Source organism: Cervus canadensis, chromosome 2 (assembly GCF_019320065.1).
Source record: "Cervus canadensis isolate Bull #8, Minnesota chromosome 2, ASM1932006v1, whole genome shotgun sequence".
NCBI lineage: Eukaryota > Metazoa > Chordata > Mammalia > Artiodactyla > Cervidae > Cervus > Cervus canadensis.
Window position 1 is genome coordinate 69,678,473 of NC_057387.1, and position 16,028 is coordinate 69,694,500.

At 38.7% G+C, this 16,028-nt stretch overlaps 1 protein-coding gene across 1 annotated transcript in view; it reads left to right on the forward strand.

Moving 5' to 3' along the window:
• NEGR1 (neuronal growth regulator 1) overlaps nucleotides 1-16,028 on the forward strand; it is a 961,111-nt gene that overhangs the window by 747,060 nt on the left and 198,023 nt on the right. Inside the window, exon 6 of the mRNA XM_043460968.1 lies at nucleotides 13,178-13,329. Within this exon, the coding sequence (XP_043316903.1) occupies nucleotides 13,178-13,329 (152 nt within the window). The remainder of the gene's footprint in view (nucleotides 1-13,177; nucleotides 13,330-16,028) is intronic.

The window sequence follows — 16,028 nt, forward strand, 5'->3', positions numbered from 1 at the left end:
TTAAAATCAAAACAACCACCCCCCTAATTTCCTGACTCTCATGTCAAGATATCCCTCTTCTAGATTTTATACCACAATTTGATTATTCAGAGGGGTCTAGAATTATAATTCTCCAGATACACACACACACACACACACACACACACATACCCTGCCCATCACCCCTCTTGTCCTCTCATTTGCAAGGCTGTTACTATGAGTCAGTCATTACATATTTTGATTTAGAAGGGTACTGGATCATCTAGACAGGCCATAAATTTCATTACCACCCCACATTAAAAATGATCTTCTCTGCCTACCTGAGATTTTCTTTCTTTGCATCAGGCACTTATCTGTGAGGTAATTTGTGAAATCTGAAAAAGGAATAAGTCCCCACATTGAAAAAACTTGAATTTCTAATATTATCTCATTATTATGTATTTGCTTATTTTTATTAGTATATTAATTTCATTCTGATGATATTTCACTCCTTTTTACAACCAAAGTCTTATCAATACAATTTCATCACCCCTGTGATGACTTAGTCATTCAAGGCCAAGTTGATAAAGGGTAAATATCTGAAACAAATATTGGGATCTGGAGAGCACATGTCCGGGTAAGACATAAGGACATATTATATTGAAAACTTTGGGCCAGTCAAACAAGGTTGAAAGTGGACTAACTCTAGTTTGCATCTCCTGACTTGCAATTTGTGACCTGTCATAAAAATCACCAAAATGAAGTAAGTACCAAGAAAATCCTAAGAGAATCCTAAGTCAATTCCTTAAAAGTGCACAGCAACGGTCAATTCAACTCAAATCAGAGCATTAACAAATGCTTCCAGAGGGTGGGGAAGGTAGTTTTTGTGCTGGAAAACAAAGAATGACTAGAATTTCCAAATATTGCAAGGAGTTGAAAATAATCATAAGCAAGGAAAGAATACAGTCAATTCATATGAGCATTGTGTGGAGAGTTTGTTATGCCTCAGGATACAGGACGTGAAATCTGGTGTATGTAATAGGAGGTAGGTTTAGAAAGGACCCTTAGGGCAAGACTTGAGGGATCTTAAATATCGTAAGACATTTGGGCTTGATTCCATAAGCCATTTGGGGCCTTTTCAAGAGTAGTAAAATGATCTACTACTCATCGTCACAAAACATTTCTGGAATCAGTTGGGAAGAATGGATGGGAAAGATATAAAATATGGTTTAAACTGGGGTATTGTTGTGCAGTTTAAAAGCAAGAGAGAGAAAATGTAGTATTTGTGTATTTCAGTGTCTGATTATATACAAGAAAAGGACAATTTGAAGCTAATTCCAAGTTTTCTGTCTCAATAACAAAGTTGAATGCTAAATTATTAGCTGAGATTAGGAACACAGGAATGGAGAAGGCAATGGCACCCCACTCCAGTACTCTTGCCTGGAAAATCTCATGGATGGAGGAGCCTGGTAGGCTGCAGTCCATGGGGTCGCGAAGAGTCGGACATGACTGAGCGACTTCACTTTCACTTTTCACTTTTATACATTGGAGAAGGAAATGGCAACCCACTCCAGTGTTCTTGCCTGGAGAATCCCAGGGATGGGGTCGCACAGAGTTGGACACGACTGAAGTGACTTAGCAGTAGCAGTAGGAACACAGGAAAAGAGGTTTGGAAGAATTCTGAGTGCCGAGTTTGCTTGGGAAGCATACTGAATGCAGGTGTTAATACTGGATACACAGTCCACGAGCAAGCAGGGTTTTGGTTGTGTTCTTAAAATGCATAGTGATATTTCCAAAGTGAATACTTGGCCTTATCACTTTGTCCTGGAATCCTTCAGTGATTCCTGACTGCCCCTAGAATAAAGTCCTAAGAGTCCAGCATGCATGGGAGACCTTCACGTTCGAGCCCCTGTGGACCTCTCTCACTATGAATCTGGCCATTCTGCTGTCTCAAAATAGGGGTTTATCCATCCTGAAATATTCAATTACCAAACTGTGATAGGATCTCTGTCTTTCAAGCCTCTTCATATGTTGGCTGTTTTGCTTATAAGCCCCTCACACACACACACACACACACACACACACACACACACACCCTGGCTACCTTTGACAGGTACCTCTGCCTTCCACTAGTCCTTTTGTCTTAATTCAGATGTCACCTTCTCTCAGAAAACTACCCTGAGACTTTTGTGCTAAAAGAGGAAACTCTCCAGATGTACTCGCATTTACTCACCTCTATCAGCGTACTTTTTCAAAACTCTTACAGAATTCATTATTTATTTGTTTATTTATTTTTGGCTGTTCTGTGTCTCTTTGTTGCCCAGGCTTTCTCTAGTTGAGGTGAGTCTAGGCTACCCTCTAGTTGTGAGGCACAGGTTGCTCATTGCAGTGGCTTATTTTGTTGCAGAACATGGGCTTTAGGATGTGCAGGCTTCAGTAGTTGCAGCGTGTGGGCTCACGAACTGCAGTCCTGGGCTCTAGAACAGAGGCTCGAGAGTCATGGTGCACAGACTTTGTTGCTCTGCGGCATGCGGGGTCTTCCTGGATCAGAGTTTGAACCTATGCCTCCTGCACTGCCAGGTGGATTTGTTACCAGTGAGTCACCCAGGAAGCCTCCCTGAAATACTCTTTTAAACCATACTCAACCTTTTTACTTGCCCATCTCTCCTCCTAATATAATCTACCAGGGAGTAAGAGTTCGGGCGTGTTAACCATCATGCTCGCAACATCTAACAGGGTGTTTGTAACAAGCTGTTTTGAGAATGAGTTGTGGCCTTTTCATAATGATAAAGTAGAGCCATTCTAGTCTTGATACATCTTCAAATTGATAAGAGACTATTCATAGAAATGTATCATCACCTTAGAGTGTGGAACACTGTAAACCCAATGTGTGATTACAGAAAGGAAGCTAGTTTCTGTTGTTCAATTCTGATTTCCCAGGATTTCTTCTTGTCAACTCGGTCTCTGCAAAGTGGTTGTGTTGGTATATTGTAGGATGAAATTTGACATTAAAATCATAAGCACGTTGATATTAGAAAACAGTTGAAGCAGAGAAGAGAAATCTAGACACAGGCCAGGCTGTCAGGGATACAAGACTGACTGCAGTCAGGGAAATATTGACATCTGCACTGTAGCCTTTGTTTATTTGGTATAGGGTTAAAAGGCAATATCATTCCTGTGCAAATCAAACTGTCACAAGGAAGGCAGCCCAAAGGTCTCTGATCTAAAATTATTAATTTCATTAAAATTGATGAAATAAACAAAACATACATTTTAAATAGCCTAATAAAGTCTAAAATCATTAAAATGTCCTAATATATTATAATAATATTAATTTATTCAAACATGCAACTAAAGATAGAAACCCCTTGGGGCTAAGACAGTGATGCATGATATCCTCCAGTCTGTTCCTGGGAATAAATGATACATTGTTTTTGAGCCTTGAGTGCCCAGCAATACAGTAAACCAATAGGTTGCTATAGTAGCATGTTCACATAAATTTTCATGTCTCTCTGGTTTCTAGCAGTTCCTATCCTCCCTCTTTTTACTTTTTTTTATCTACCCTGCACATCTGTGAAAAGCCTAGATGAGGCTGTTAATGTGCATATAATTGATACTGAGTTTGGCATATCTTGAAATCATGATGCCATGATCCTTTCAGTCACTCTCCTAGATCTTTTCTTTAAAAATAATTTCCTGTGTGCTCAATATTTAATATTTTTCTGCCATCTGAGAGGAAATGTATCTGTTCTAAGAAACAGACTCTATCATTGAACAATAATGACACCTATCATATATCCAGTGCTTACTGTGTTTGATATACATGTGTATATATGTGTATAATATTCCATTTTGTATGTTTAAAAATATTCGTTTATTAACACTTTGAAATTGGCTTCATTTTTCCCATTTCATAGATGAAAACCTAAGCACTAAAAAATGTAAAAACATAATTCAGTCAGTCAAGCACACACTTACTGTATAATTATTAAATGCCCAGCACTCTGTTACATACTTAGAATATGATGAATAACAAAACCAGCCAGGATCCTTGCCTGAATGGAATTATACTCTAATGGGGAATGTGGAACACAATCAAAAGCCACACAGATATATAACTTACAAAGAGATGTATTTGATGTTATGATGATGATTTGATCAAGTCAGAGAGAACACAGTAACTTCAGAGCATCACTAAAATTCAGACTTTAGAGACAATTCTGGGCTTAAATATATTGCTTTCTTGTTAATCTTCTAGATTCTGGGTTTTTTTTTTTTTTTCTGTCAGTCTTGATACAGCATGCATGTACACTATGGGGAGAGATTTACTACCACCCAAATATTTAGTGAAGCTAGGGGAAAAAAAAACAAGCAATAATTGATACTCAAGAGGTATGTGTGTGTGAAGGAAGGTGACCTGAGGAGGGAGGTGAAAGCAGATTTCATGCTTCTCATCTTGGGACCTTGAGTAGCCTGAAAGGCTGACTCCACTGGAGGCTAAAGACATCTGATGTAAGGGGTGGCATTGCTGTGCATAATTAAGCCCCTAATAGATAGTTAAGAGGCCTTTAGCTTATCTGAACTGCCAGAGAAATCACCGGACAGCTATCTGAACCAAACCCTACATTTTTGTTTGACTATCTACCCCACTTGTTTTACCTCATGGATTGAACCTGGCTTTCTTGGTATAAATGCCACATGAAAACTTGGTTATTTAGCACCATTAGTTTTATTCCTTGTTTTAACTTGATTTCCTTCAACAACCCATGATTTCTGAGTTGTCTCTCCAAATTCAAATACAATATCCTGATTTCCATCGGTGGTTTCAAAATATCAGTTGCTACTTTTGGAGGATACCAATAATCAGAAGACCCAGATTTTAATTTTGGTTCTACAACTTATCAAATGGGCTTCCCTGATAGCTCAGTTGGTAAAGAATCTGCCTGCAATGCAGGAGATGCAGGTTCAATTCCTGGGTCAGGAAGATCTACTGGAGAAGGGATAGGCTACCCACTCCAGTATTCTTGGACTTCCTTTTTTATGGCTCAGCTGGTAAAGAATCCGCCTGCAATTAGGTAGACCTGGGTTCAATCCTTGGGTTGGGAAGATCCCCTAGAGAAGGGAAAGGCTACCCACTCCAGGATTCTGGCCTGGAGAATTCCATGGACTGTATAGTCCATGGGGTCACAAAGAGTCAGACATGACTGAGCAACTTTCACTTTCACTTATCAAATGGTGGAAAATAAAATTATTTATTTTTTTCTAAATTGTTCTTTTTTGTCATCTGCAAAATAGGACTAATAATGCTTACCTCATAGGATGATTATGAAGATTTGTTGATCATACCTTTGAAAATGCCTAAATGTCAGTTTCCCACACTCTTAACACTAAAAGTTTTTGTATAATGTTGAAGTTTCTTAGATTAACTTCTGTCATAAATGTGTTGAGAATGGCTATTATTTTCCACATTCATAAACCATTCCTGCTCACACTGAAAAGACAGAAATAGTCATGAATTCAGAGCCAGATATACATATTTAAGCTGAAACTTTAACATTGAAGGTGTCATTATAAGATGTGTTGTACAAGGACCCATATGCCATCTCAGTGTCATTTTCAGATTTTCAGATGTAGCTAAAACCCTTTAGATGCTACTAGTATTGTATATGTCTGTTTCTCTTTGGTTCCTAAATCAGTGCCTCAAGCATAGGAGATAGTTAATAGTCATGTGATGACAAAATTAATCTTTTATTTCCACTAATACCATACCAGAGTGTTTACCATCACCCGTGACTTTCTCTAAAGCTCTTTTTCTGAACTGTACTTTTAGTTCATACTATGACTTGGAACTCCACAAGCCTGAAATCAATTTCTGGAAGTAATGTTCCTTTTCTTTGTAAATATAACTCTTATGATTCCAGGGCTGCTTGTTTTCCCCTACCAACTTCCACATTTCCTATGCTATCACCCAAATACCAGTTAGTAAGCTTGTATTCATCTTATCCAGTTATATAACTTGATATATTATTTTCAGGTATGTGTGTGTGTGTGTGTGTGTGTGTGTGTGCGTGTGTGTGTATAGTCACTCAGTCATGTCTGACTCTTTATGACCCCATGGACTATGGCAAGCCAGGCTCCTATGTCCATGGAATTCTCCAGGCAGGAATAATAGAGGGGGTATCCGTGCCCTTCTCCAAGGGATCTTCCCAACCCAGAAATCGAACCCAGGTCTCCTGCATTTCAGGAAGATTCTTTACCATCTGAGCCACCAAGGAAGCCGTATTATTATCATATTCTTTTGTAATTCTAGTCTGATAAAAGATCTATTATCATTTAAGAACACCTCTCCCATTCCTATTGAAAGTTGTTTTTTTATTTTTTTGCAAGTTATTTTAATAATTTAATTGTTGTTATCTGACACACTCATATATGGTTCCTATACTAACAATGGAGTTTTCCTGTGACTATTTGCACCTGAAAGCTTCAGTTCAGTTCAGTTCAGTCGCTCAGTCATGTCCAACTCTTTGCAACCCCTTGGATTGCAACACGCCAGATCTCCCTGTCCATCACCAACTTTCAGAGTTTACTCAAACTCATGTCCATTGAGTCAGTGATGCCATCCAACCATCTCATCATCTGTCATCCCCTTCTCCTCCTGCCTTCAATCTTTCTCAACAAAAGCTTGCTTCTCTAGAAATATCTATTGTTACTCCTGACCTGGAAAGGCAAATAAAAATTATAGTCCCAAAATTTGTAGTGAGGCTGGATTTATATTTTAAATGAATGAGGTCCGGTTTAGTTGTCCCATTTATTTTTGCAACTTTAACAATCAGTGCTAATGGCTAGATGGCCAGTTTTGCTGTTGTGATGTTGCTCTGGGTTCTTCTGGCTATCCCAGATAGATACTGTTTAAAAGAGGTTATTATTATAAAGTTTGTTAACGTTTCATGTACTGAAAAGAGAAGTACCATAGTTGTTAATATGCTTTCCATGTGCTGCTTCTGACTGACACTGAAAATATGAAGAACTGTTCTAATTCAGAACTAGTTAATTGGTCAGGCTGTGTCAGTTATGAGTTGGCAGAAGTGAAGTGAAGTGAAATGAACATTGCTTAGTTGTGTCTGAACCCATGGACTATACAGTCCATGGAATTCTCCAGGCTAGCATGCTGGAGTGGGTAGCCTTTCCCTTTTCCAAGGGCTCTTCCCAATCCAGGAATCAAGCTGGAGTCTCCTGCATTGCAGGCAGACTCTTTACCAACTGAGCTCTGAGGGAAGCCAGAATCTGCTGGCAAAGCAAATAGCCTTCAGTTCACAGATATATGAGATATTAACAAAAGACAGAAGAAAGAAGAAGGAGGGCAGTGGTCCTCGGTATGTGTCTCAGTCCATTTGAGCTGTGACAACAAAATACCACAGACTGGGTAGCTTATAAACCAAAGAAATTTATCTCACAGTGCTGGAGGCTGAGAGTCCAAGATCAGGGTGCCAGCGTGACTGGGTGAGGATCCCCTTCTGGGTGTCAGACTTCTCATTGCATCTTCACATGGCAGAAACAGGAAGGGATTTCTCTGAAGTCTCTTTTATGAAGTACTGATCTCAGCCATGAAGGTTCTACCTTCACCACTTTTAAGTTCCTCCCAAAGACCCACCTACTAATACCATTGTCTTTGGGACTTAGGATTTCAATATATGAATTTGGCAGTGGGGGGATGCAGATCACAGTGGTTTGGAACAAACTCCTAGAGGTAGCATAGGGTAGAGGAACTCAGAGTCCACAGTAGTAGAAGAATCTTATGTCCACAGGGCCCAATGAATAGTAAAAATGCAAAAACAAACAAAAAAAAAGTTCAGGCATTTCCAAGCAGGCACCATATGCTAAGGAATGTCATATTTAATTCCTAACGTAGTAGAGTTTGTTTTTTTTTTTTTTTGAGTGGAGGGATTATAATAAAACATCTCTCATTCTATAAGCTAAGTATAAGAACCATTCTCTTAGAACTTGAAAGGGTTAAGTATCTAGGAAAAGAGAATGAACTCCTGAAAAGGCAACATTCTAGTTTTTTGTTGTTGTTGTTGTTCTCTGGTTTCACTGCAAATTGTGTTGTGAACTATTTCTTGAGTTGCCACTTTCAGATTTCATATCACTGATGCAAATAAAGAAGTCTGGATTCAAACAAATCTAGAATAAATATGAAAAATCCAGTGGGTCCAGGATCATCCTGTGAACAGGCTCATGGCACATGCTTGAAGCCAACTAAGGGCTTTTTTTTAACACAGAACAGCAATTCAATTTGTCAAATGTATGTTTGATATAAAAAGAATGACTCTCTTTCTAGAAAATATAATTATATTTAAACATATTAGAATAAGCTTGTTTCATTAAAAAACTCATCATAAAGATCTCTTTTCTTATTTATTTTCAGTCAAGCAGTGAAATTACATTAGGGTTACTTGTGATGGGACTTCTAGGCATAGTTCATTTTTTGTATCTATTAATAATAAGTATTAATAATAATAACTGATATATTCATATATATGAATATATATGATTCCTTTTGAAAAAGCTTCAGTAATAATGTGTTGTTCAGCTTAGACCCTAATCACCCAGCATAGAACTCATTTGTGTAGTAATTTTTAGAATTGATTTAAATAGCTGAGAAAGCTTTCTCTACCACTATCTCCAGATAACTGTAGGGAAATCATAGAAATACACGCTCCAGAGATATATCCCATCTCAGAAGTCACTCTCCCTCCAGGTCAGCTTTGGAAAGAGTTCCCCAGTCATCTACCAGGCAAAGACAGGTTCTTCAATGATGTGTGAGCAGTCAGTACTTCTAAAACTCCCTGGTATAGAAGAAAGTAGGCTTTGGACTTTTCCAGTTATCTCAGAGATAGCTTCCTCTTGGGGAAGAAAATCCCCCCAGGGAAGATGCTTTTCTTTTTTATTGGCCATAATCACCTGCCAGGCTGATCAGAGCAGAAGGAGCTGCTACTGCTAAAGTGCCATTAATGTGCCACTCTGGTTAAGAACGCACATAACACTGCTGGCTAGGGGCCAAAAATGGGCCTGCACATAGAGTGTGGAGTCACTGCGTGGTTTAGCAACATCTGGGGCTTTGCCTTTAGATACATCAAAGGGCAGAGAGTTGGAACCCAGCTCAGAAGAACAGCCATAAGGAACATAAGCAAACAGTGCCATGAAGTAACGGAGTATACCCCCTTGGGATTTTCTCTCCAGAGTCTAGCCAAATGAAGACTCTAACAAATCTCTTCTCAATTCTTCAGCAGCAAAATGAGTCTTGGTTTTGGTAGATGGGACACAAAAGGGAGTTAGTAGTCTAAGGAGTTGCTGAGTCCTCTGGAGGATGCAGCCATAGCATTTTTCCCCCAATTATTTTTATTAGTTGGAGGCTAATTACTTTACAATATTGTAGTGGTTTTTTGCCATACATTGACATGAATCAGCCATGGATTTACATGTGTTCCCCATCCTGATCCCCCCTCCCATCTCCCTCCCCATCCCATCCCTCTGGGTCTTCCCAGTGCACCAGCCCCGAGCACTTGTCTCATGCATCCAACCTGGGCTGGTGATCTGTTTCACACTTGATAATATACATGTTTCAGTGCTGTTCTCTCAGATCATCCCACCCTCACCTTCTCGCATAGAGTCCAAAAGGCTGTTCTATACATCTGTGTCTCTTTTTCTGTCTTGCATATAGGGTTATCGTTACCATCTTTCTAAATTCCATATATATGCGTTAGTATACTGTATTGGTGTTTATCATTTTGATGTTGTTTAGTCTCTAAGTCATGTCCGGCTCTTTTGTGACCCCAAGGACTGTAGCCTTCCAGGCTCTTCTGTCCTTGGGATTTCCCAGGCAAGAATACTGGAGTGGGTTTCCATTTCTTCCAGGGGATCTTCCTTGATCCAGGGATCAAACCTGTATCTCCTACATTGGCAGGCAGATTCTTTACTGCTGAGCCACCAGGGAAGCTATTAGACACGGGCTTCCCTAATCCTGGGTGGTTCAGTTGTGAAAGAATCCACCTGCCAGTGCAGAAGATATGGGAAAGGTGGGTTCAGTCCCTGGGTCAGGAAGATCCCCTCAAGGAGGAAATGGCAACCACTCCAGTTTCTTGCATGGTGAATCCTATAGACAGAGGAGCCTGGTAGGCTACAATTCATAGGGCCGCAAATTGTTGAACATGACTGAGCATGCACACACAATTTGATTTAAGCCATCATGCTAAAGCTTGAAATCTGCTATAACGAAGGACAATGAAACTGTGGATTTTTATACATACCACATACTATTGTTTAAAAGTAAATTTACTGGTGTGATGCAGAAAAATATGTAGGAATCACTGTAGGATTTTATCATAAATATTGATAGATTTGCAATATGATACTATATTGAGAAGTATCAGTCTCAGTAAAGTTGCTTAGCTGTGTCCAACTCTTTGCGACCCCATGGACTATATAGTCCATGGAATTCTCCAGCCAGAATACTTGAGTGGGTAGCCTTTCCCTTCTCCAGGGGATCTTCCCAACCCAGGGATCGAACCCAAGCCTCTCACATTGCAGGTAGATTCTTTACCAGCTAAGCCACCAGGGAAGTCCAAGAATACTGGAGTGGGTAGCCTATCCCTTCTCCAGTGGGTCTTCCCAACCCAGGAATCAAACCAAGGTCACCTGCATTGCAGGCGGATTCCTTACCAACTGAGCTACTAGGGAAGCCCCATGATATAGATGTTTAAAATTTCCATGTCCTAGATATTTTATGCCATATTTTCTTGTGTCAGAATTGGAGGTCATTAGGTTTATAGGTCAAGTGAAATTTTTTCAATACTTATTAAACTAAAAATTTTATTAATCTGATTAAAATTTGAATTTTGGATAAGCCAAATTCAGCTATGACAGGAAATATAAGTAATTCCCAGAGTAATCAAGCATGGTTGCTTATTTTAATCTTCATTTAACTATAGTATATTTTATCTAAATTCAGATGCAAGTCACATAACATAATGCAAAGGAGTTCAACCTAAACTCTCAGGGGAATGTCAATTATTAGCATCTTTGTGATTAAAGAAATACTTAATACTAAGACTTGAACACATTAAAGAAGAAAAATTAACAAGCCGTTTGAGCTAAGAGCTTCTGTAGCCCATGTTATGATTAGCACTTTCTTTCACAATAAATTTTGGGGTTAGTTAGGGAGAAGTTATTATTTGGTTGGCTTCTCATTATAGCAAATTTCATATTTAGGGAGAATTTATTATTTGGTTGGCTTCTCATTATAGCAGATTTCATAGAAACATTCTTAAAGGGGCCACTGAAGGGGACTTAGTGATCCCTGTGTTGTGGGGATGTCATTCAACCTTCATTGACATACGTTGAGAGTGTTAGTCACAGTCATGTCCAACTCTCTGCAACCCCGTGGTCTATATAGCCCACCAGGCTCCTCTGTCTGTGGAGTTCTCCTGGCAAGAATACTGGAGTGGTTTGCCATTCCCTCCTCCAGGGGATCTTCCCAACCCAGGGATCAAACCCAGGTCTCCTGCTTTGCAGGCAGATTCTTTACCATCTTAACCACCAGGGAAGCCCTATTGACATATGAACTATGTATTATTCACCTAAGATACCGCTATTACGTACTATGTAGAATTCAAGCATAAAGTATGTCCGTATGGCCTTGCCTTTTGAGAAATTTAAAGCAATTCAGTTTATTTGGGTAGGCTTATAGAAACTGCTAGAGAGAACAATGCAATATTGTGGTTTTGATTTTATAAATTCTACAACAATTTGGAGAGTGATACGCACAGTAAGAGATACAGAGAGAGGAAAGTCATTTAGGGAGCAGTAGAGTAGGAGAAATAGGACATAGATCAGGCTTACATGAGGATGGAGAGATCTGGCTGTGAGAGATCAAAGGGAATGGTGACCACTGGAGAAAGATTCAGGAAAAGAGTGAAGCAGAAGCAATCATGTGAAGCATTGAAAATGGTAGAACTATGCCAACCTATCTGAAAGCAAGGGCCTCTACTATTAAGTGTGGAGAAGGAAAGTTGAGCATTCAGGGTGGAATCAGGTAAGATTGAATCCTATATTGAGGTCTAGAAAGGTTAAAGGACTTTATTAGGCACATTACTAAAATGTGGCACAGATAGGCTGCTGCTGCTGCTGCCTAATCACTAAGTCATGTCCAACTCTGTGTGACCCCGTGGGCTGTAGCCTGCCAGGCTCCTTTGTCCACAGAATTTGTCTAGGCAAGAATACTGCAGTGGGTTGTTATTTCCTTCTCCAGGGGATCTTCCTGACCCAGGGTTTGAACCAGCCTCTTCCATTTGGAAAGCAGATTCTTTACCACTGAGCCTCCTGGGAAACCAACCAAAGATAGGACTCAACTTTAAATATTACCCTCAATATTATATTTAGCTTTTTTTTTCTTTTTGTAGATTTAGCAAGTCATCTATTTGGGTTGTACCTACAAAGTAGCAGTAAAGTGTTGAGTCTGGACTCAGAACCATCCTACCACAACCATAGGATTAACTTTCATGAAAGTTATCTAAAATTATCATTTGAAATAGCCTAGGCCTCACCAGGTGGCGCTAGTGTTAAAGAACCCGCCCCTGCCGATGCAGGAAACATGAGAGACGGGTTCGATTCCTCAGTCAGGAAGATTCCCCGGCGGATGGCATGACAATCCACTCCAGTATTCTTCTCTGGAGAATCCTATGGACAGAGGAGCTTGGTGGGCTACAGTCCATAGGATGGCAGAGAGTCAGACACAACTGAAGCAACTTAGTACGCAGATATATTCTAGTCAACTTTTTAGAAATCAGGAGTTTGCGTTTACTTAATTTTTAATATTTAATCCCTTTTATTTTTCCTTGGCTGTAACAGTTGAGATGACATTGCTGTAATGTGTTTCATTTTCTAAAATGCAAATCAGTGTATGAGCAGGACATGTGGGTATCTAAGTCTGGTTTGTTATCCAGCACAGATAATCCCATAGGAAGAGTCTGCCACTGTCATACAGTTTCCCTTCCCCGGCATCCACTACTGTAAGGAAAATATAATTACACTATTATCATGCTATATGCTAACAGCAGCATGGGCAAAACTGTCCATGGGTTGCCATGACAACCCCATCTAAGATAAAAATGAAAATGGTATTCGCAACACATATTTACCTAGAGTTTATTTTGTCTTTTAGGCTCTTCAATGGCCAACAAGGAATTATCATTCAAAATTTCAGCACAAGATCCATCCTCACTGTTACCAATGTAACACAGGAGCACTTCGGCAACTACACTTGTGTGGCTGTCAACAAGCTGGGCACGACCAACGCGAGCCTGCCTCTCAACCGTAAGTAACACAGAATTACCAAAGCGCTCCCAGGGCCTTCTGGCTCCTGTCTGGGAGCTCAGCCTGATGTGACGTGTTCCTTACACAGAGGAAATTTGGCCCCAAAATAACCTGGATGTTGGAGAATTTGATAATCCCTATAGAATTACATATGTGCTTAGAAAAATATTTTTGGTCTGAGAGAAGGAGAATGTTACATAAATAATAGGATCCACTAAAGATGTCTTCTGACTGATGATGGCTGGTTGGTGGAATTTAGTTTTTGTTTTGTTTTGCTTTCAAAAATGCGTTATATTTAAGCATAGATTAATCTGGACTGAATTTACTCTTGATTGACTTTCTCTAGATATTTTGAAATAGAATTTCACCATGACCAAGGTATAATAGTGAATAAATGATGTAATAGTGAGTAAATGATGATGGACAAAATATTTTATCCATATATGTAATGTTTTTACTCAAAACTGTATTTTGAAAAAGAACTTGAGGTTTTACTTAAATAGGTACTTTAGTTCTAATGTATCTTAGTTCCTAAGGAACAGTAATGAAAAAAAAGAAGACCAAACACAGGGATTAGGGGAAAGGAGAGCATTATATTTTAACATTTTCAATTAGTTTTAGTACTTTTTAGAAGCTGTTGTTCAAGAGTTGTTATAACCATAGAATATTCCTGATTTTGAAGTGGAATTTTACTCAAAATGTTCAAAGAAGACTCCAGAGAATATGCTGTCTTTTTAGTTGTACAGTTATCTAAACCATTCTTATCTTTGATAGTTTATGTTTTTATGGTAGCCTGACATATGTATATGTATGCTGTCATCCTTTGATAGTAAGCTATCTCTGAAAAAGGCAAATATTATGAGTTTGTCACAGACATGATTGTTTCTATTTTGCAGAAATGAGAAATGGGATATATAATGCTCCTACTACTTAAAAATATTAAATAACAAGTTTCATGATTTATGAACTCTGAATTACCAAGATTTAAGAATCTCTATTGTTAAATAAAATATATCAGTTGGTTGTTAATAGAAAATAATAATTTAAGGTGATTTGTCCTATATACACTTTTAAAACATCACATCATTTATTATTTCAGTTTAATATTATAAAATATTTCTTAGTACCTCCTACTCTGAAAGAAAAGCATTGCTTGCCACAAAATAGTCAAAGTATAATATACTTGCTTAAGTTTCTTCCATGAAGATTATTTACTTAGTGTAATTATGAATAATAACATTGCAAATATTATAGAGCAGTTTGAATTCCAAGTTAATGTAAATATTGATACTTCTTTTGTAATGTTATTAATATTTTAAATTGTTTAAATATTCAAGAACCTGAAAGAGTAAATGAATTAAACCAAGTAAAGAAAAATTTAAGGCTTAATAACACATTAATTTTTGCTACTTAAATTTCTAAACCACACTCTGATTTTCAAAACTGAGGCATTAATGAATGTAACAAATTAGAAACAAATGTCATTTATTTGTTTGTTTTACTCTGGCAACCTTAGCACAGTCAACTGGATATAATGCACTGCTGAAAAGGCTTCTAAACGTGGTATCTTCAGAATGGACTCTGATGATCTTCCTTTGTTGCTGACTTTCTGTGTATAGAAGTGCTAAGGATAACTAGAATAATTTGATTGAAATTCATTAAGAAAGACATAGTATGCAAATTTTGTCTATAATTTTGAACACACCCCTAGAAGTTTGAAGAAATGTCTGTATATTCAAAACTCTTGTGTGACCTCACTTGAAACTCTTATTGCACTGAGTTTCTATTTTTTACAATAATTATTTTTGTATAGTTTGTATCTCTCTACCAAATTATGTTTGTTGAGAAGACAGAATCAATATCTGATTAATTCTCCCATATCACTAAGCACAGTTCAGTTTAGTTCAGTTGCTCAGTCGTGTCCGACCCTTTGTGACCTCATGAATCACAGCACGCCAGGCCTCCCTGTCCATCACCAACTCCCAGAGTTTACTCAAACTCATGCCCATCGAGTTGCTGAGGCCATCCAGCCATCTCATCCTCTGTCGCCCCCTTCTCTTCCTGCCCTTAATCCCTCCGAGAATCAGGGTCTTTTCCAATGAGTCAACTCTTCGCATGAGGTGGCCAAAGTACTGGAGTTTCAGCTTCAGCATCAGTCCTTCCAATGAACACCCAGGACTGATCTCCTTTAGGATGGACTGGTTGGATCTCTTTGCAGTCCAAGGGACTCTCAAGAGTCTTCTCCAACACCACAGTTCAAAAGCATCAATTTTTCGGTGCTCAGCTTTCTTCACAGTCCAACTCTCACATCCATACATGACCACTGGAAAAACCATAGCCTTGACCAGGATGGACCTTTGTTGGCAAAGTAATGTCTCTGCTTTTTAATATGCTGTCTACGTTGGTCATAACTTTCCTTCCAAGGAGTAAGCATCTTTTAATTTCATGGCTGCAGTCACCATCCACAGTGATTTTGGAGCCAAAAAAAATAAAGTCTGACACTGTTTCCACTGTCTCCCCATCTATTTCCCATGAGGTGATAGGACCAGATGCCATGATCTTAGTTTTCTGAATGTTAAGCTTTAAGTCAACTTTTTCACTCTCCTCTTTCACTTTCATCAAGAGGCTTTTCATCAAGTGAAATTCCTCTTCACTTTCTGCCATAAAGGTGGTGTCATCTGCATATCTGAGGTTACTGA